This window comes from Aethalodelphis obliquidens, unplaced genomic scaffold, assembly GCF_003676395.1.
Source record: "Aethalodelphis obliquidens isolate GAN/ISIS:26980383/991018 unplaced genomic scaffold, ASM367639v1 scaffold15, whole genome shotgun sequence".
NCBI classification, from domain to species: Eukaryota; Metazoa; Chordata; class Mammalia; order Artiodactyla; family Delphinidae; genus Aethalodelphis; species Aethalodelphis obliquidens.
In genome coordinates, this window is record NW_020837959.1 from 32243662 (window position 1) to 32264794 (window position 21133).

Here is a 21133-nt window from a genome sequence, read left to right on the forward strand (position 1 = left end):
TAAGTAGTGCAAACAACCAAAATTACAATGTTCAAAGCTGTACATTTTGTTCAAGGTCTAGTGATGCATTTTATTTTGCTTTTAATATTTTTCTTCATAATGCCTAACGAGTCATCACCCATATCAGTACAAAGTTAAACATGTTGAGAAAAAAGATTCTCCAATGAAGCTAAGATTCTTTTTAGAGAAAACAGAGGATTTCAAAGCTAAATATTTCACATGCACAGACTGGATTTTCTCTTCCTTCACCTGTGTTTAAAACAAAATTGTAAGGTGATTCCACTTCTGGTGATGGTTCCAAGTTCCCATCTGACCAACCCTACTGCAGATACAACTTCAAATTCTGGACGAAATATAAAACAACCATCTGAAGGCACAGGAAAGTGACCAAAATCAGGCAGATTCTGGAGGGATGTCTTCTACGAGAGGAAGAAGGGAACAGCATTGGGTAAATTTCCTGGTCTCTCTCTCTCTTTTTAAAATGCCTTTTATCTGGAAGGCAGGCCTACTATGTGCCAAGTTGGATGATAAAGGTACAACAGAATATCCTTCATCTTTCTAGCTTGAAGAACCAGAAAACAAGAGTTTTGGGCAACTCAGCTGCTCTAAAGTGAGGAGGGAATTCTAGAGACAGCCAGAAAAGGGGTACTCTGAGTTCCGCAGATAATCTCTGCCAGATCTCTGGCTGACCTCTGAACAACACATGTGTAGGACAGACCCAAGCAGTCCTACTAAGGCCAGAAAAGCCTAACTGAAATTTGAGCTGCTGCCCAAGAGACAGAGCATGCTATCTGAGTACAAACCAGTTAAATTCCTGCTAAAACAAAAGCATCAGCACTGTCAAAATGCAGTCTCCACAACCTAACAGTTGCAATGTTAAGATCTAAATTTACTCAGATTTAAATTATCAATTTAAAGTTACTCAACCTTTGAAGAAACAGGAAAATGTGACCCATCCTTAAAAGAAAAGACAATCAACAGAGACAATCTCTGAGGTGACTCAGATTTTGGAATTAGCAGACAAGGATTTTAAAGCAGAGATTTTAACTATTCTCAGTGGTGTAAAGGAAAATGTGCTTATAATGAATACACAAATAGCAGAGAAATAAAAACTATAATAACCAAATGGAAATCTAGAAGTGAAAAATCTGACTATTAAATTTTACACAAGAAAAACAAAAAAGTATGTCCACACAAAAGCCAATGTTCATATGTTTGTAGCAGCTTCATTTATAATGTCTCCAAAGTGGAAATAACTCACATGCCCATCAACTGGAGGATGAATATATCCATACAATTAAATATTACCCAAAAATAAAAAGGAACTACTGATACATTACAAAGAAAACAGTCTGGCAATTTCTCATAAATTAAATATGACCAGTGGATGGATAGATGGACAGGTATGTGATTAATATAAGTATAGTGATATGCTAATGGCAGAAATTAGGTGACGGGTATACTGGTGTTCATTGTAAAATTTTTTCTAGTTACCTATGCTCAAAAACTTTCATAATAAAATAGAAAAAAAATATAGTCTCTAGGGTTGGTGACCAATTTTGAATATGCTGATTTGGGGATCATAAACTGAGAGGTTACATAAAAGAAAACACACAGGTTATAATCAGTCTGCTAATCTTCTGAGATCTTCCTCCAATTTGCCTTACTAGCGTAGTACTCTACCACTCAGAAAAACTTTGCTATCTGCAAACTCGAGATTTTACTTTGTGCTTCCTTTCCAATATAATGTTTACTGTTTGTTCCCCTGTACTCCTTTTTTTAAAATTTAATTTTATTATTTTTAAAATATTTATTTGGCTGCATCGGGTCTTAGTTGTGGCATGCAGGATCTTTAGTTGCAGCACGTGGGCTCTTCGTTGCAGCATGTGGGATCTAGTTTCCTGACCAGAGATCGAACCTGGGCCCCCTGCACTGCGAGTATGGAGTCTTAGCCACTGGACCACCAGGGAAGTCCCTCCCTGCACTCCTTTTATTTTTTTTATAAATTTATTTATTTTATTTATTTATTTTTGGCTGTGTTGGGTGTTTGTTGCTGCACACAGGCTTTCTCTAGTTGTGGTGAGCGGGGGCTACTCTTCGTCGCGGTGCACGGGCTTCTCATTGCGGTGGCTTCTTCTCGTTGTGGAGCATGGGCTCTAGGCGCACGGGCTTCAGTAGTTGCGGCACGTAGGCTCAGTAGTTGTGGTGCACGTGCTTAGTTGCTCCGCGGCATGTGGGACCTTCCCAGACCAGGGATCGAACTTGTGTCCCCTTCACTGGCAGGCGGATTCTCAACCACTGCGCCACCAGGGAAGCTCCCTGCACTCCTTTTAAAACATAAATTCCATGAGGCCAGAGATCTCTGTTTTGTTCACTGAGGTATTCCATGCACCTAGAACAATGCTTGCCACATAATCAAGGTATAGTGAATTATTTATTGAATAAATTTTATTCTCATAATAATGGCCATGTGAGTGAGGCAGATGTTACATATTCTCATCCCTATTTTACAGATGGGGACTGCAGGGAGGGGCAGTAAAGACTAAGTTTTTTATCCAAGATCATCACACCATCGTCGAGTTGCAGAGATGAAACTCAAACTAGTATCTCTGAATTCCCCAGATACCAGAGCAGTAAATAATTTAACAAATCATTTCAAAAAATAACCCCCCACAATATATTGCTAAAAACATTTCTTTTAATATTAGATATTAACATTCACTCACTATATCCTTATAAAAAGGTCCTAGCTGGTGACTTTTCATTTAAAACTTTTCAGTCTATATTTTCTGAGTGTTGGGCAAGTTGACCTGTACTAGGCCCTTGACAGAGCAGAAGAATCTAACTTTAAGGGTGGCTTTAATACAAAAGTAATTCTATTATGTCTAAATCATATTCTCTGAGTTTCTAAGACCTTTTATTATGGAGATAAGGCATTACTTTTCTTTTTTCCTGAATGTGATTCAGTTCCCTCTTTATATTAAGTTCAGGAAAAGGTTTAAGACAGAAGATTATATTTTCAGCTGAGAGGTGGTAAACCTTTAAGAAGCAAACTTGCACATGGAAAGGTTCTAGGATGGCTAATTTTTTATGTCAACTTGGCTAGGCTACGGTACCCAAATATTCAGTCAAACGTTATTTTACATGTTTCTGTGAAGGCATTTTTTAGATGAGATTAACGTTTAAATCAGTAGACTCTGAGTAAAGCAGTTTACCTTCCATAACGTGGTGGGCCTCATCCAATCAGCTGAGGCCTCACTAGAACTAAGACTGACCTCCCCTGAGCAAGAACGAATTCTGTCAGCAGACTGCCTTTGGATTCAAACTGCAACCCTCCCTTGAATCTCCAAGCCTGCCAGCCTACCCCATTAGATTTTGGATTCGCCAAGCTTCCACAATCACAAGAACCAATTTCCTAAAATATACGTCTCTCCATATATATTTACATATCCTGTTAGCTTTGTTTCTCTGGAGAACCCTAACACAAGCTCACAAACAAAACTGCTTCTGTGTTCAAGAGGTATTCATGCACTAAAAACACTAAGGAACTCTATGAGTGAAACCAGTGTTAATTTTCTATGCTTTCATGTCAATAAAATACTAAAGGTATTAGGAAGGTTGAAACAAACTAAAATCTGGGATACAATGCCATTACTGACCCTTGAGAGTAGAAAGACTTGCTTTACCACACAGTAAAAATATGTCACATACTAATGATAATTTTAGAGATCCAAGCCTTCTTTTTTTTTGGTCCAAAGAATCCTTTGTTCAGGAGAAGGTACTCTTAGAATCCCCAAATGTCAAAAGAGATTAAAATAGAGGTGGTTTGGGCTTCCCTGGTGGCGCAGTGGTTGAGAGTCCGCCTGCTGATGCAGGGGACACGGGTTCGTGCCCCGGTCTGGGAGGATCCCACATGCCGTGGAGCGGCTGGGCCCGTGAGCCATGGCTGCTGAACCTGCGCGTCCGGAGCTTGTGCTCCGCAACAGGAGAGGCCAAAACAGTGAGAGGCCTGCGTACCGCAAAAAAAAAAAAAAAAAAAATAGAGGTGGTTTGATAGAAACAAGGATAGAAAGCTCCTCCAGTCCTCCCTCTAAAAAATAAGAAGTCCCTGAGGGACACTGACGTACCATAAGGTGCTGCAGAACTAAGCCTGAAAACTTATCTGCCTTGTCTCTAACGAACCATGTGGCACACCGCCACCGCTGCTGCCACCACCATCACCATCCTGGGCATTCTACAGAGACAATGGAGATTAAATGATTTGCCCGAGGTTGCAAAATTAGTTAGTAGCCAAATTGAGGTCTTCTTTGTCCTTTATTATTTTGACTTTAGATGCAAATTTTTTAAAAGTTAAGAGCTATTTTTCTAAATGTGCAGAACAGTTTACCTGCACAATGTGGCAGGTTAGCAGCAGAAAAAAACCACCATAATAGACCCCTGTGGTAGGGTTCACATCAGCACATTGGCCTCTCTGGCATCACTCCTGATGACTTCAATGCTCCTATGAGCAGATGGAAGCTGAGCCTTCATTTGCCTGTAATATTGGCTCTATAATGACCAAAGTAGATTCCATCCAGCACTAACAGTGCAGCAAATCAGAGCATCAAAATATAAATTAAATCATAATTGTTTATTTCTGGATAACAGATCTTTGGTAAAAGTTGCCCTTGAAATAGGACACAAAATAGTTTATAGGCAACCTTGCTAAAAATCACATTTTTACTTTGAAACAGAATTGTGAGCAATTCAATGAAGTAAATGGGACAAATAGTATTATTTTCTTCATTTGACAGAGCAGGAAACATTGAATGACTTGTTCAAGGTCACACAAAGAATGAGTGTCAAGATATCATCTAAGGTATAACTCCAACCTACTAGAATTTGAACTCTGGAAGGGCAGGCACTGTCTCTCTTGTACTCACTGCTGCCAGCACCTAGCACAGCACAAGGCATCAGTGGGGTGGATGCTAACATTAGTGCATGTGCTCTGAACAGGTATTAGGAGAGCTAACTGTATTGGATGAAGAGGCAAAATGACTTATAAATGGACAAGGGCTCCCTTTCTTATCACCAACAGGGCGGATCTGTAATGAAGAACTGAGAATGAAATGAGATACAACAACAAAACACTCAGCCGGGGATTACGGCCAATATCATGGACGTACCCTGCCAAAATAAGATGGCTATTTCCAGTCTCACCTCCTTCCCACTACTTATGAAGAATCACAGCAGTCAGCATCCCTGAGTTCCATTTTTCTTTCACTGATTTTTATATTCCCTATCACAAATCTTAAGGACCTCTTGGAGCTTCTTCACACCAGGGATCAAAATTATACAAACCTCAGTCAGTTGTTTCAGTTGACCCTTGTTTTCACTTAATTCTTCGGCCAGGTCTTTCTTTTTCACTTGTAGTTCAGAGATTTCCTTTCTTAATGGATTCACTAGTTCATGGAACCGAATCTTTGAAAAAAAAATCAAATTAATAAGCAGTCTCGAGACCCAAATTACAATTAAAATTTGCTAATTAACAGCACTCTCCATTATCAGTACTACAAGGAAAAGTATTAAGATAATAAAGGAAAGTGTTAAGGAGTTTCAGATTATATATTCAGATTATATAAATTATATTTATTATATATAAAGTTTTGTTTGTACAAAATGATACAAGACGGTCTTTAATTGTCCCTGACCACTAATACTTCATTAAGTCTTAATGTTCAATTAAGTCCCCTCAAGGCCCAGATTATCTGTAACTCCCCACCTGTGACACGGTCTCTCTTTCCTCTCTTCTATCAGTCCTCCATGTTCTCCTTACTCCTTACCTCCCACTACTGCTCACTCCACACTATCCACTTGTTATTTCCTCAACACATCAAGTGTTCCAGAGTTTTGCTCTTGCTCTTTCCTCTGATGGAAAAGCTCTTCTCACATATAAATGTACGGCTCATGCTTTCACTCCCTTCTGGTCTCTGACCAGACATCACCCTATCAGTAAAACCCTCCCTGACTTCCCTAACCAGATTCTTCTGGGGGCCGCGCCACCTGTGGGATCTTAGTTCCCCGACCAGGGATCGAACCCGGTCCCTTGGCAGTGAGAGCATGGAGTCCTAACCACTCGACCGCCAGGGAACTCCCTCCCCTACGCTGATTTAAAATAGCATCCTCACTCTTCATTCCTGCTCTTTTCTCCATAGCATTTAGGACAAACGTTCTACATATCTTAATTTGTTGTGTGTGTTGCTCCATTGGAATGTAAGCTCTGTGAGGACAGGAATTTTTGTCTGGTTTGTGCACTGCTCTGTCTCCCATGCCTAAATATAGGAAAAGCCTACACCCCAGGCTCTTGGTGAAATCTACTTACTACCACCGCTGTGGAAGGGATAATCAGGATGAATCAGGAGGTATTTTCATGTCACTGTTCCATTCAGTTCAGACCTCTCTTCCCACTCATAATTCTCTCAGGGGAATTTGCCTGCCTTAACTTAGTAAAGTGTTCCAACTAACAAGCTCCTACAAAACTAAGCTATCAGCAAATTAGGAGAGGACAATTAGGGACTATTTATTGTATAGGCATACAGTCTGAAACTCCTTAATGTATTGCTGTATTGCAGGAGTACCATATTTGGTAAGAGGCAAGTCCTAAGGCTAGTACTTGACACAATGAACCTGTGTATAATTAACTAGTTAGGATGGTACTGTCTGAAAACAAAAGATAAGACAAGGAACATTAACAGATCAGAGAACAAAAATATGTATGCCTGCCACTAATGGGATACTTTCCATCTACAATGGCTAAAGCCTCAATGACAGCACTTGAGATATTTAATTGGTTTTGGACAGTACTTTGGGCAAAACGATTATGTTCAAGCTATGTTAAATAAAAAGCTGGACAAAAAACAGTACTCCGTTTTGTAGGAAATCATTAATCTGGAAGCCTTATCCAAATGAGAACCAAGAGTAGCAACCACTACAGCAAAAAGAACTGATAATATTTATTATGTGTTTACTATGTTCTAAGCACTGTGTTAAGCATTTTACATACAAATTCATAGTTAATCTTCACAATTACCTCAACAGAAAGTTGCTGTTATTATTCTTTTTTAATTGAAGCATAGTGGATTTACAATGCTGTGTTAGTTTCCACTATACAGCAAGGTGATTCAGTTATACATATAAATATTCTTTTTCAGATTCTTTTTCATCATAGATTATGACAAGCTATTGAATAAAAGGCACTGTTATTATTATTAACCCTTTCACAGATGAAAAAAATCAAGCCTCTTAGGGTGAAATGACCTCTGTATATCACAAACTTGCAGTTTGTGTGAGATGTGTGCTCTTGAGAGCCCTGGTCCCACCCTGCCACTCTGAGACCATTTCAGGAAATCCATGGGACCAAAACTATTTTCCTAGTAATACTAATATTTTTTGCCTCTTTTACTCTTAATCTTATGCCCATTAAGTGTCTGCCGGTGGCTACATGATGTGTGATGATATCATCGCCCTTAAGGCTAATGAAGTGTGTACTTGTGTATTCCTGTATTGTAAAAATTTCTCAGTTTTAATTTCAAATATGGTAAATATTAACAGATATAGTCTATATAAACAAAATCTCTTTGGGGTCTTCAATAATTTTTAGAGTGTAAATGGATGCTGATATCAGAAAGATTTGAGAACACTGCCATAGATCAATCCTACATACAGACTTGTGTAACCAACACTGCAGTTGAGATCCTGACCTAGATCCGTAATGATCGCCCTCATGCTGTCCCTTTATAATCACACCACTCCCCTCTTCTTTAATGTCCCTAACCCCTGGCAAACACTAATCTGTTATCTCTATAATTTTTCATTTGAGAACATTATAAACTGCCACAGTTTATGATAAAATAATTCATTTCTATGGATTATCCAGCCATTAACTTTAGAGCCCTATTTATTGCTTGACTTTGGAGGTCAATGGCCAAGACCCTTTAAAATTTGGTGATCTGAACACCATTCACTCACTTCAGATCAGAGTCATAAAATAATTTATCAATTAGGTACTTCAAAAGTTATGGCAAAAAAAAAAAGTTATGGCTACTATAGAAATGGCAAATTTTAGTCTGGAAATATATGCATTCTTTTTTTTTTTTTAATGATACAAGACACTTACAGACACATATTCAGGAATAGAAAGCTGATCTTCCGGAAGACCTTTTAGGTTCATATATTGGTCTTCTGTCAACTCAAAGTCACGCAGGTTTCGACGAATATCTCCAGCTTTCTCTCTTAGCTGAAGGTTTGTCTCTTCTAGTTGCTTCTGTCTCAATAAAATAGTTTCCATTTCTTGTTTCATTAGTTCTTGATATTTTCTACATTAGGAGAGAATGTATAGCAAGCTTAAAAAAATCACTGAGATCTAATTTTCTCAAAGTTCCTTTTTTATAGTAACATAAAATTAAGAAATGAGAAGCTTAATAGTATTTTTGGCTCCAACTAAATGCTGACTTAACCAGTTAAACACGAAATGACAATGCTACACTAATTACTGAATGTGTAGCCACATAAATTATTAAATAGAAAATTAATGTTCTTAATAACATTTAAAATTCAAATTATAAAATTATACATGTCTTCTCCTTAAGGTATAAATCTTATATACCTGCTTTGGACCCTACTCATTAAAGTAATTTTCATTTGTCTTTATCCAGGTACTTCAAGGTATACCTCTTTAAGATGGCAACACTGAACCACCATAATGTATTCATTCAACCAATGAGGTAATGAAATCAGTAATCCACACATAATCAACCGCCTTTCTCAAGGAATCCATGTAGTACACATTGTTAGTTGCCCACCCAAAAATTTTGAGCAGGAAGGCACCCTCTGATTTTTCCCCCTCCTACTGTATCACTCCCATCAACATACAAACATGCTGTTATTCGTCCTGTCTTAAATGAACAAACAAGCTCCCACAATTTTTGACCCCCTTTCACTGCCCCTTTTGTTTCTCTAAAGTATTCTGTATGTGCTCTCTTCAATGCCTTTCCTCTTAAACCCAGGCCAATCAGGTCTGGTAACATTCAGATTGCTAATGATCAATTCTCAGTTCTTTCCATCCCTATCAATAGCACTTGAGACATCTGATCTCTCCCTCCTTTCTTCATCTGGCTTCCCAGACACCCTATTTTTTTCCTCTTCATTTTTATCCTATTTTCTTGGTGGCACTTTCTCGGTCTTATTATCTAGTTTGCCTTAGTGTTGGAGTACTCAGTCCCCTCCTCTGTCTGTGTTCACTCCCTTGGGGAATTCATCCAGTCTCGTGACTTAAATACCATCTATATCCTAATGACCCAGATTTATATCTCTAGATCGGACTTCTCATATACCTCCACATGGATTTCTAATACGACAACTCTACCTTAACATGTTCCAAATTGAACTCCTGCTCTTCTCTCACAAACCTATTCCGCTATGGTTTCAGCATCTTTAGTTTTGAATTTTATTTTATTTATTTATTTTTTATACAGCAGGTTCTTATTAGTTATCTATTTTATACATATTAGTGTATGTATATCAATCCCAATCTCCCAATTCATCCCACCACCACCCCCAACCATCTTTAGTTGACAGCAATTTCGTCCCTTCATTTATTCAGGCCAAAAATGTTGGTACAATCCTTGATTCCTCTTTCTCTCCTAAACCCCACATCTAATCCATTAGGACATCCTATCAACTCTACCTTCAAAATATATTCAGAATCCAACCACTTTTTACCACTATCAGCTATCAAGAGAATTACTGCAATAGTCTCCTACTGCCCTCTCCACTTCATTTAATTTGATCAGTGCCTAAAGAAATAGAGTAGAAGTCCTATTATCCAATGCAGTGGTTTTCAAAGTGTTATCCCCAAACCAGTAGCAGCATTAGCATCATCTGGGAACTTGGTAAAAATGCAAATTCTCAGGGCCCAACTCAAATCAGAATCTGAGGGTGGGACCCAACAATCTTTTTTCAGCCCGGCAGGTGGTTCTGATGCATGCTAAAATTTGAGAACCACTTATCTAATGAGATAGTAGCTGATAATTGGTCTGATAATTTTTTAAAATATCAGTTAAAGAGTAAGATCTTATAAAGGGAAAAGACACCTACTTTACACATTTACAGCTAATTAAAATATAGACATAAACATTCATTGGCAACATTTTTTACATAGGGTACAGATTTTTTGTAATATGGAGATATGCTTTGTTTTTCTGTAAATCATTTTTCATGATTTCCAAATCTGATTTCTTTACAATGGCAGGAGACCTTTTGAAAAGACACTTGGGAAATCTGAGGATACTTTTTATGGATTTGATTTTTGCCCCTAATCTCTAAACACCTCTTGCTTACACTTAATTTGATGATTTTTAGTCACTCGCTTTAATTGAATCTTTCCAAAGAATTCATTATAGTTTGCAAATAAATGACATGTTTTTGTACTCATTTTAAAATATAATTTTAATTAAGTGTAAGTATGATTATGTAAGTATAATAAGTATGATTGGCATAGGCATATTTGAGAGTAAACACAACAGACTCTGCATAAACACACAACTGAGCTGGAGGAAGTATGTAGGCAAACAAAAGGTACATTAACCCAGAAGAATTCAATGGGCCATAAGAATATATCAGTATGTTCTACAGAGCAAATGAAAAATTTAATCCAGACAGCCAGTTAAGTGGTGGTGAGTTTAGAGAGCTTCCATTGTCATTTATGGTTCACTGACACTGGCAATATTTGTTGAATGAATGTTGAATTCTGGCTTTTTGAATTTTGTGTACGTCTCAAGTAGTTTTTTTTGTCAGTCTGGATGTAAAAATTATTACCGTCTTTGATTGAAGATTTCTCTATTTTAGCTTACGATCACATGCATGAATACGTAATGACATTACTAACTGCTAGACAGGTATTGCTACTTATTTATTTATTTATATATTTGCGGTACGCGGGCCTCTCACTGTTGTGGCCTCTCCCGTTGCGGAGCACAGGCTCCGGACGAGCAGGCTCAGCAGCCATGGCTCACGGGCCTACCGCTCAGCGGCATGTGGGATTTTCCCGGACCGAGGCACAAACCCGTGTCCCCTGCATCGGCAGGTGGACTCTCAATCACTGCGCCACCAGGGAAGCCCGGTATTGCTGCTTTTTAAAACTTTTACCTGGCATCCTTTTGTTGAAAAGTCAACTGGTTTTCTAATCTCAATGTTAGTAGCTGCTTCTGGTGAAGTGCATCATTAAGCTTCTCTTCCAATTCTTCAATCTTAAAAAAGAGAAAAAGATAAATTATACGGTCAGTTCGCAAATTTATCATTTAATAAAACCTTCTGTTTGTTCATAAAAATGGTTGTTAAACTATGCTTTGGGGCTTCCCTGGTGGCGCAGTGGTTGAGAGTCCGCCTGCCGATGCAGGGGACATGGGTTTGTGCCCCAGTCTGGGAAGATCCCACATGCCGCGGAGCAGCTGGGCCCGTGAGCCATGGCTGCTGAGCCTGCGCGTCCAGAGCCTGCGCTCCACAACGCGAGAGGCCTCAACAGTGAGAGGCCCGCGTACCGCAACAAACAAACAAAAAACAAAAAAACTATGCTTTGAATCTGCTGCCTTATGAATGTTTTTTTGCCAGGCTGTCATTAAGATCATTTTTTCCCGTTAATCTAATCTAAGTGAAAAACCCTTTGACAACTGGAATTTTTATGCTGGTGCCTTGCCCAGCTAATTATTTCCTGGCCAGACCCTGAATATATACCTCAGATCCATCTATAATCTCTGCCTACTACACATCTTCAATTGATTACATGGGTGTTGCAATAAATGTCCAAAATGAACCTAGTCATCACCCTCACTTATCTTATATTCCTTACATCTCCCTGGTCTCCAAAGCAAAAAAATCTGAGTCACACATATTTGATATATCTCCTCCATTGCTTATTCTTATCTGACATCATTTTTATTTTTATTTTTTTCCCATCTTTATTGGAGTATAATTGCTTTACAATGGTGTGTTAGTTTCTGCTTTATAACAAAGTGAATCAGTAATACATATACATATGTTCCCATATCTCTTCCCTCTTGCGTCTCCCTCCCTCCAACCCTCCTTATCCCACCCCTCTAGGTGGTCACAAAGCACCAAGCTGATCTCCCTGTGCTATGCGGCTGCTTCCCACTAGCTATCTATTTTACGTTTGGTAGTGTATATATGTCCATGCCACTCTCTCACTTTGTCACAGCTTACCCTTGCCTCTCCTCATACACTCAAGTCCATTCTCTAGTAGGTCTATGTCTTTATTCCTGTCTTATCCTTAGGTTCTTCTTGACATTTTTTAAAATTAAATTCCATATATATGTGTTAGCATACGGTATTTGTTTTTCTCTTTCTGACTTACTTCACTCTGTATGACAGACTCTAGGTCCATCCACCTCATTACAAATAGCTCATTTTCGTTTCTTTTTATGGCTGAGTAATATTCCATTGTATATATGTGCCACATCTTTATCCATTCATCTGATGATGGACACTTAGGTTGTTTCCATCTCCGGGCTATTGTAAATAGAGCTGCAATGAACATTTCGGTACATGGCTCGTTGTGAATTATGGTTTTCTCAGGGTATATGCCCAGTAGTGGGATTGCTGGGTCATATGGTAGTTCTATTTGTAGGTTTTTAAGGACCCTCCATACTGTTCTCCATAGTGGCTGTACCAATTCACATTCCCACCAGCAGTGCAAGAGTGTTTCCTTTTCTCCACACCCTCTCCAGCATTTATTGTTTCTAGATTTTTTGATGATGGCCATTCTGACTGGTGTGAGATGATATCTCATTGTAGTTTTGATTTGCATTTCTCTAATGATTAATGATGTTGAGCATTCTTTCACGTGTTTGTTGGCAGTCTGTATATCTTCTTTGGAGAAATGTCTATTTAGGTCTTCTGCCCATTTTTGGATTGGGTTGTTTGTTTTTTGTTATTGAGCTGCATGAGCTGCTTGTAAATTTTGGAAATTAATCCTTTGTCAGTTGCTTCATTTGCAAATATTTTCTCCCATTCTGAGGGTTCTCTTTTGGTCTTGTTTATGGTTTCCTTTGCTGTGCAAAAGCTTTGCAGTTTCCTTAGGTCCCATTTGTTTATTTTTCTTTTTATTTCCCTTTCTCTAGGAGGTGGATCAAAAAGTATCTTGCTGTGATTTATGTCAGAGTGCTTTGCCTATGTTTTCCTCTAAGAGTTCGATAGTTTATGGCCTTACATTTAGGTCTTTAATCCATTTTGAGCTTAACTTTGAGTGATCTAATCTCATACTTTTACATGTACCTGTCCAGTTTTCCCAGCACCACTTATTGAAGAGGCTGTCCTTTCTCCATTGTACATTCCTGCCTCCTTTATCAAAGATAAGGTGACCATACGTGCGTGGATTTATCTCTGGGTTTCCTATCCTGTTCCATTGATCGGTCTTTCTGTTTTTGTCCCAGGACCATACTGTCTTGATTACTGTAGCTTTGTAGTATAGTCTGAAGTCAGGGAGCCTGATTCCTCCAGCTCCATTTTTCATTCTCAAGATTGCTTTGGCTATTCGGGGTCTTTTGTGTTTCCAAACAAATCGTTAAATTTTTTGTTCTAGTTCTGTGAAAAATGCCAGTGGTAGTTTGATAGGGATTGCATTGAATCTGTAGATTGCTTTGGGTAGTAGAGTCATTTTCACAATGTTGATTCTTCCAATTCAAGAACATGATATATCTCTCCATCTATTTGTATCATCTTTCATCAGTGTCTTATAATTTTCTGCATACAGGTCTTTTGTCTCCTTAGGTAGGTTTATTCCTAGATATTTTATTCTTTTTGTTGCAATGGTAAATGGGAGTGTTTTCTTGATTTCACTTTCAGATTTTTCATCATTAGTGTACTGGAATGCAAGAGATTTCTGTGCATTAATTTTGTATCCTGCTACTTTACCAAATTCATTGATTAGCCCTAGTAGTTTTCTGGTAGCACCTTTAGGATTCTCTATGTATAGTATCATGTCATCTGCAAACAGTGACAGCTTTACTTCTTCTTTTCCGATTTGGATTCCTTTTATTTCCTTTTCTTCTGTGATTGCTGTGTCTAAAACTTCCCAAACTATGTTGAATAATAGTGGTGAGAGTGGGCAACCTGTCTTGTTCATGATCTTAGTTGAAATGGTTTCAGTTTTTCACCATTGAGAACGATGTTGGCTGTAGGTTTGTCATATATGGCCTTTATTATGTTGAGGAGAGTTACCTCTATGCCTACTTTCTGCAAGGGGTTTATCATAAATGGGTGTTGAATTTTGTCAAAAGCTTTCTCTGCATCGATTGAGATGGCCATATTTTTTTTCTTCTTCAGTTTGTTAATATGGTGTATCACATTGATTGATTTGCGTATATTGAAGAATCCTTGCATTCCTGGAATAAACCCCACTTGATCATCGTGTATGATCCTTTTAATGTGCTGTTGGATTCTGTTTGCTAGTATTTTGTTGAGGATTTTTGCATCTATGTTCATCAGTGATATTGGCCTGTAGTTTTCTTTCTTTGTGACATTCTTGTCTGGTTTTGGTATCAGGGTGATGGTGGCCTTGTAGAATGAATTTCGGAGTGTTCCTCCCTCTGCTATATTTTGGAAGAGTTTGAGAAGGATAGGTGTTAGCTCTTCTCTAAATGTTTGATGGAATTTGCCTGTGAAGCTGTCTGGTCATGGGCTTTTGTTTGTTGGAAGATTTTTAATCACAGTTACAATTTCAGTGCTTGTGATTGGTCTGTTCATATTTTCTATTTCTTCCTGATTCATTCTTGGCAGCTTGTGCATTTCTAAGAATTTGTCCATTTCTTCCAGGTTGTCCATTTTATTGGCATAGAGTTGCTTGTAGTAATCTCTCATGATCTTTTGTATTACTGCAGTGTCAGTTGTTACTTCTCCTTTTTCATTTGTAATTCTATTGATTTGAGTCTTCTCCCTGTTTTTCTTGATGAGTCTGGCTAATGTTTTATCAATTTTGTTTATCTTCTCAAAGAACCAGCTTTTAGTTTTATTTAACTTTGCTATCGTTTCCTTCATTTCTTTTTCATTTATTTCTGATCTGATCTTTATGATTTCTTTACTTCTGCTAACATTGGGGTTTTTTTGTTCTTCTTTCTCTAATTGCTTTAGGTGCAAGGTTAGGTTGTTTATTCGAGGTGTTTCCTGTTTCTTAAGGTAGGATTGTATTGGTATAAATTTCCCTCTTAGAACTGCTCTTGCTGCATACCATAGGTTTTGGGTCGTCGTGTCTCCATTGTCATTTGTTTCTAGGTAGTTCTTGATTTCCTCTTTGATTTCTTCAGTGATCACTTCGTTATTAAGTAGTGCATTGTTTAGCCTCCATGTGTTTGTATTTTTTACAGATCTTTTCCTGTAATTGATATCTAGTCTCATAGCGTTGTGGTCAGAAAAGATACTTGATACAATTTCAATTTCCTTAAATTTACCAAGGCTTGATTTGTGACCCAAGATATGATCTATCCTGGAGAATGTTCCATGAGCACTTGAGAAAAATGTGTATTCTGTTGTTTTTCGGTGGAATGTCCTATAAATGTCAATTAAGTTCATCTTGTTTAATGTATCATTTAAAGCTTGTGTTTCCTTATTTATTTTCATTTTGGATGATCTGTCCATTGGTGAAAGTGGGGTGTTAAAGTCTCCTACTATGAACGTGTTACTGCTGATTTCCCCTTTTATGGCTGTTAGTATTTGCCTTATGTACTGAGGTACTCCTATGTTAGGTGCATAAATATTTACAATTGTTATGTCTTCTTCTTGGATCGATCCCTTGATTATTATGTACTGTCTTTCTTTGTCTCTTCTAATAGTCTTTATTTTAAAGTCTATTTTGTCTGATATGAGAATTGCTACTCTAGCTTTCTTTTGGTTTCCATTTGCATGGAATATCTTTTTCCATCCCCTCACTTAGGTCTGAAGTGGGTCTCTTGTAGACAGCATATATATGGGTCTTGTTTTTCTATCCATTCAGCCAGTCTGTGTCTTTTGGTGGGGGCATTTAATCCATTTACATTTAAGGTAATTATCGATATGTATGTTCCTATTCCCATTTTCTTAATTATTTTGGGTTTGTTATTATAGGTCTTTTCCTTCTCTTGTGTTTCTTGCCTAGAGAAGATCCTTTAGCATTTGTTGTAAAGCTGGTTTGGTGGTGCTGAACTCTCTCAGCTTTTGCTTTTCTGTAAAGGTTTTAATTTCTCCATCAAATCTGAATGAGATCCTTTTGGGTAGAGTAATCTTGGTTGTAGGTTTTGCTCCTTCATCACTTTAAATATGTCCTGCCAGTCCCTTCTGGCTTGCAGAGTTTCTGCTGAAAGATCAGCTGTTAACCTTATGGGGACTCCCTTGTGTGTAATTTGTTGTTTTTCCCTTGCTGCTTTTAATATGTTTTCTTTGTTTTTAATTTTTGACAGTTTGATTAATATGTGTCTTGGCGTGTTTCTCCTTGGATTTTTCTTGTATGTGACTCTCTGTGCTTCCTGGACTTAACTATTTCCTTTCCCACATTAGGGAAGTTTTCAACTATAATCTCTTCAAATATTTTCTCAGTCCATTTCATTTTCTCTTCTTCTTCTAGAACCCCTAAATTCGAATGTTGGTGCATTTAATGTTGTCCCAGAGGTCTCTGAGACTGTCCTCAGTTCTTTTCAGTCTTTTTTCTTTATTCTGCTCTGCAGTAGTTATTTCCACTACTTTATCTTCTAGGTCACTTATCCGTTCTTCTGCCTCAGTTATTCTGCTATTGATCCCTTCTAGAGTATTCTTAAGTTCATTTATTGTGTTGTTCATCATTGCTTGTTTCATATTTAGTTCTTCTAGGTCCTTGTTAAATGTTTCTTACATTTTCTCTATTCTATTTCCAAGATTTTGCATCATCTTTACTATCATTATTCTGAATTCTTTTTCAGGTAGACTGCCTATTTCCTCTCATTTGTTAGGTCTGGTGGGTTTTTATCTTGCTCCTTCATCTGCTGTGTGTTTTTCCGTCTTCTCATTTTGCTTATCTTACTGTGTTCGGGGTCTCCTTTTCACAGGCTGCAGGTTCGTAGTTCCCATTGTTTTTGGTGTCTGTCCCCAGTGGCTAAAGTTGATTCAGTGGGTTGTGTAGGCTTCCTGGTAGAGGGGACTAGTGCCTGTGTTCTGGTGGATGCGGCCAGATCTTGTCTTTCTGGTGAGCAGGTTCACGTCTGGTGGTGTGTTTTGGGGTATCTGTGGACTTATTATAATTTTAGGCAGCCTCTCTGCTAATGGGCAGGGTTGTGTTCCTGTCTTGCTAGTTGTTTGGCATAGGGTGTCCAGCACTGTAGCTTGCTGGTCGTTGAGTGAACCTGGGTGTTGGTGTTGAGATGGAGATCTCTGGGAGAAATTTTGCCATTTGATATTATGTGGAGCTGGGAGGTCCCTTGTGGACCAGTGTCCTGAAGTTGGCTCTCCCATCTCAGAGGCACAGCACTGACTCCTGGCTACAGCACCAGAGCCTTTCATCCCCATGGCTCAGAATAAAAGGGAGAAAAAGTATAAAGAAAGAAAGAAAGAAAGAGGATAAAAGAAAATAAAATAAAGTAAGGTAAAACAAAAAAGTTATTAAAATAGAAAAATAATTATTAAAAAAAATTTTTTTTAACGTAAAAAAAGAAAAAAAATATGGACGGATAGAACCCTAGGACAAATGGTGAAAGCAAAGCTAAACAGACAAAATCTCACATAGAGGCGTACACGTACAAACTCAGAAAAAGTGGAAAAGGGGAAAAAATAATAAATCTCACTCTCAAAGTCCACCTCCTCAATTTGGGATGGTTCGTTGTCTATTCATGTATTCCACAGATGCGGGGTACATCAAGTTGATCGTGGAGATTTAATCTGCTGCTCCTGAGGCTGCTGGGAGAGATTTCCCTTTCTCTTCTTTGTTCTCACAGCTCCCGGGGTTCAGCTTTCGATTTGGCCCTGCCTCTGCATGTAGGTCGTTGGAGGGCATCTGTTCTTTGCTCAGACAGGACAGGGTTAAAGAAGCCACTGATTCGGGGGCTCTGGCTCACTCAGTCCGGGGGGATGGAGGGGTACAGAGTGTGCGGCGAGCCTGCGGCACCAGAGGCCGGTGTGACGTTGCAGCAGCCTGAGGCGTGCCATGCATTCTCCCAGGGAAGTTGTCCCTGGATCCCGGGACCCTGGCAGTGGCGGGCTGCACAGGCTCCCCAGAACGGAGGTGTGGAGAGTGACCTGTGCTCGCACACAGGCTTCTTCGTGGCGGCAGCCTTAGTGTCTCATGCCCATCTCTGGTGTCCGCGTTGTTAGCCGCAGCTCGTGCCCGTCTCTGGAGCTCCTTTAAGCAGCGCTCTTAATCCCCTCTCCTCGTGCACCAGGAAACAAAAAGTCTCTTGTCTCTCCGGCAGCTCCAGGCTTTTTCCTGGTCTCCCTCCTGGCTAGCCATGGTGCACTAACCGCTTCAGGCTGTGTTCACGCAGCCAACCCCAGTCCTCTCCATGTGATCCGACCAAAGCCCCAGCTTCAGCTCCCAGCCCCGCCTGCCCCAGCGGGTGAGCAGACAAGCCTCTCGGGCTGGTGAGTGCTGGTTGGCACTGATCCTCTGTGTGGAAACCTCTCCACTTTGCCCTACGCACCCCTGTGGCTGCGCTCTCCTACGCGGCTCTGAAGCTTCCCCCCTCTGCCACCCACAGGCTCCGCCTGCGAAGGGGCTTCTAGTGTGTGGAAACCTTTCCTCCTTCACAGCTCCCTGTCACTGGTGCAGGTCCTGTCCTTATTCTTTTGTCTCTGTTTATTCTTTTTTCTTTTGCCCTACCCAGGTACATGGGGGAGTTTCTTGCCTTTTGGGAGGTCTGAGGTCTTCTGCCAGCGTTCAGTAGGTGTTCTGTAGGAGTTGTTCCATGTGTAGATGTATTTCTGGTGTATCTGTGGGGAGGAAGGTGATCTCCGCATCTTACTCTTCCGCCATCTTCCCCCTCTTCTGACATCATTGTTTTTATTGTTGAGCTTATTCCGTAAAAAGCTGTCAAAACTATACCATCCTCTTTAATACCCAGTGACAAGTCTTCAGTTAGACCCCTGTCATCTCTCACCTGGATTATTATAATGGTTTCCTAACTGGTTTCCCTGCTTTCAGTTTTGCCAATCTCCAAAACTATCTTCATCTTATCTTTTAAAAATGCTATCAAAAATTTATTTCCCCAGTTTTAAATCCTTCAGAGGGTCCTCACTGTCTTCAGAATAAATTCCAAACCTAATGGCATACTATACTAATCTTTCTTGATCTGGCCTTTACCTACCATGTCTCTCATCCCTAGCTTAAAAGCAAACTCTGTTCCAGCAAAAGTAAGTGCTTGCCATTTCCCCAATATGCTGTGCTCCCTCTTAAGCCTCCATGCACCCGAGTTCACTCTTAGACTATTTAAAAAATTCTTTACTCTTTCCCTTTCAACCCAGGCAGTTCTTGTTCACCTTTTAAAATATGCAGATTAATTTAACAGTCAGTCCTTAATACATTCAAGTGAATTCCTTTTGTGTCATCAAATTCTCCTTCTCTACTGAACTATTCCTGTCATTAAACAAACATGTTTTTGTCTCCCATTAAAAAACCCAACAAACCACACTCCCTTGATCCCACCACTTCCTCTGCCACAGTACCATTTTCTCTGCTCATCATCAGAGCAAAACTTCCATATGGTTTTTGTCCCACACTATTCCAGTAACAATTCTCGTTAAAGTTATGAATCCCATCCATAATGCCCAGTCCAATGGTTATTTCTGCGTATTTATCTTACTTGACAACATGATTTGGCAGAGCTGACCACTCCATCCTCTTTCACCTTATGTGATACTCCTCCTGGTTTTCCTGCTTAACTCACTGGACCCTCTCAAGGTTCTCAGGTTCCTTTGCTGGATTTTCTTCTTTTAACCCATTTCTAATATTTGACTACTCATTGACTTGGTTTGGGGCCCTCTACTCTCCCCACGTAATGCCACCAAATCCCATAGCTTTAAGTGGCACCTACATGCTGATGTATATTACGTGTGTGTGCCCCCCCCCCCAAACTCCCTGGTCATGGACTGTCCTCTAAAGTCAGAGCGACAATTCTATTTATGAGTCTAATGGGTGGACATTTAAAGTTTAACATATTCAAAACAGAACTTAAACTTTATCTCCTATATCAGTTTTCTCCCAGCCTTCTATTTCTCAATAAATGGCTCCAGGTGATGAAGCCAAAAAGTTAGGAGTCTTACGTAAGGCAATAGCCTAATACTGTCTTCCTCTTCTACCTTATCTGCTCTTAGTCTATTACTTCACCGACATTTTTTTTTTTTTTTTTTTGTGGTATGCGGGCTTCCCACTGCCGTGGCCTCTCCCATCGCGGAGCACAGGCTCCGGACGCGCAGGCCCAGCGGCCACGGCTCCCGGGCCCAGTCGCTCCGCGGCACGCGGGATCCTCCCGGACCGGGGCACGAACCCGCGTCCCCCGCATCGGCAGGCGGACTCCCATCAACTGCGCCACCAGGGAAGCCCTTCACCGACATTTTGAAAATAAAAATCAGGACATGTCACTCCAGGCGCCTAAAATCTGCAAATGACTTCTCTGTTACATAATCTAAAGCAAGGGTTAATATACCATGGTGATGGGCCAAATCCAGCCCATGTCCTGTTCCTGATTATCCATGAGCTAAGAATAGGTTTTACATTTATAAAGGTGCTAAAAGAAAAAAAAAAAAAGAAGGAAGAATATGTGATAGACCATATGTGGCCTGCAAAGCATAAAATATTTACTGTCTGGCCCAGGCCTTTACAGAGAAAGTTTGCTGACTCCCTATCCAAAGCAGAAAACTCGCACTGCTGAGCAATGTCACGTCACATATCTTGAAGATATCTTGTTTAATTGTTGTTTGATCATGTCTCTCACTTGAATGTGATCTCCATAAAAAAGGGACTCTGTCATATTTACTGCTATATTCCTGGCAACATGTCTCAATAAATGTCTTAAATCAACAAAAGATAACCACATTCCTCATAATTACTATTTTGCAAATCAAGAAAACTGTTACCACAAGGAGAAACTTC

The 21133-nt window shown here is 39.5% G+C and overlaps 1 protein-coding gene across 5 annotated transcripts in view; it reads right to left on the minus strand.

Moving 5' to 3' along the window:
- PIBF1 (progesterone immunomodulatory binding factor 1) overlaps window positions 1–21133 on the minus strand; it is a 213458-nt gene that overhangs the window by 185752 nt on the left and 6573 nt on the right. For all 5 annotated transcript variants that reach the window (XR_003434692.1, XM_027116085.1, XM_027116086.1 and 2 more), the window contains 3 exons: window positions 11185–11285; window positions 8156–8354; window positions 5341–5460 (listed from right to left, as the gene is read on the minus strand). Coding sequence is in view for 4 of the 5 variants with exons in the window: in XM_027116085.1 (XP_026971886.1) it covers window positions 5341–5460; window positions 8156–8354; window positions 11185–11285 (420 nt within the window). In the remaining variant the exon portion in view is untranslated. The remainder of the gene's footprint in view (window positions 1–5340; window positions 5461–8155; window positions 8355–11184; window positions 11286–21133) is intronic.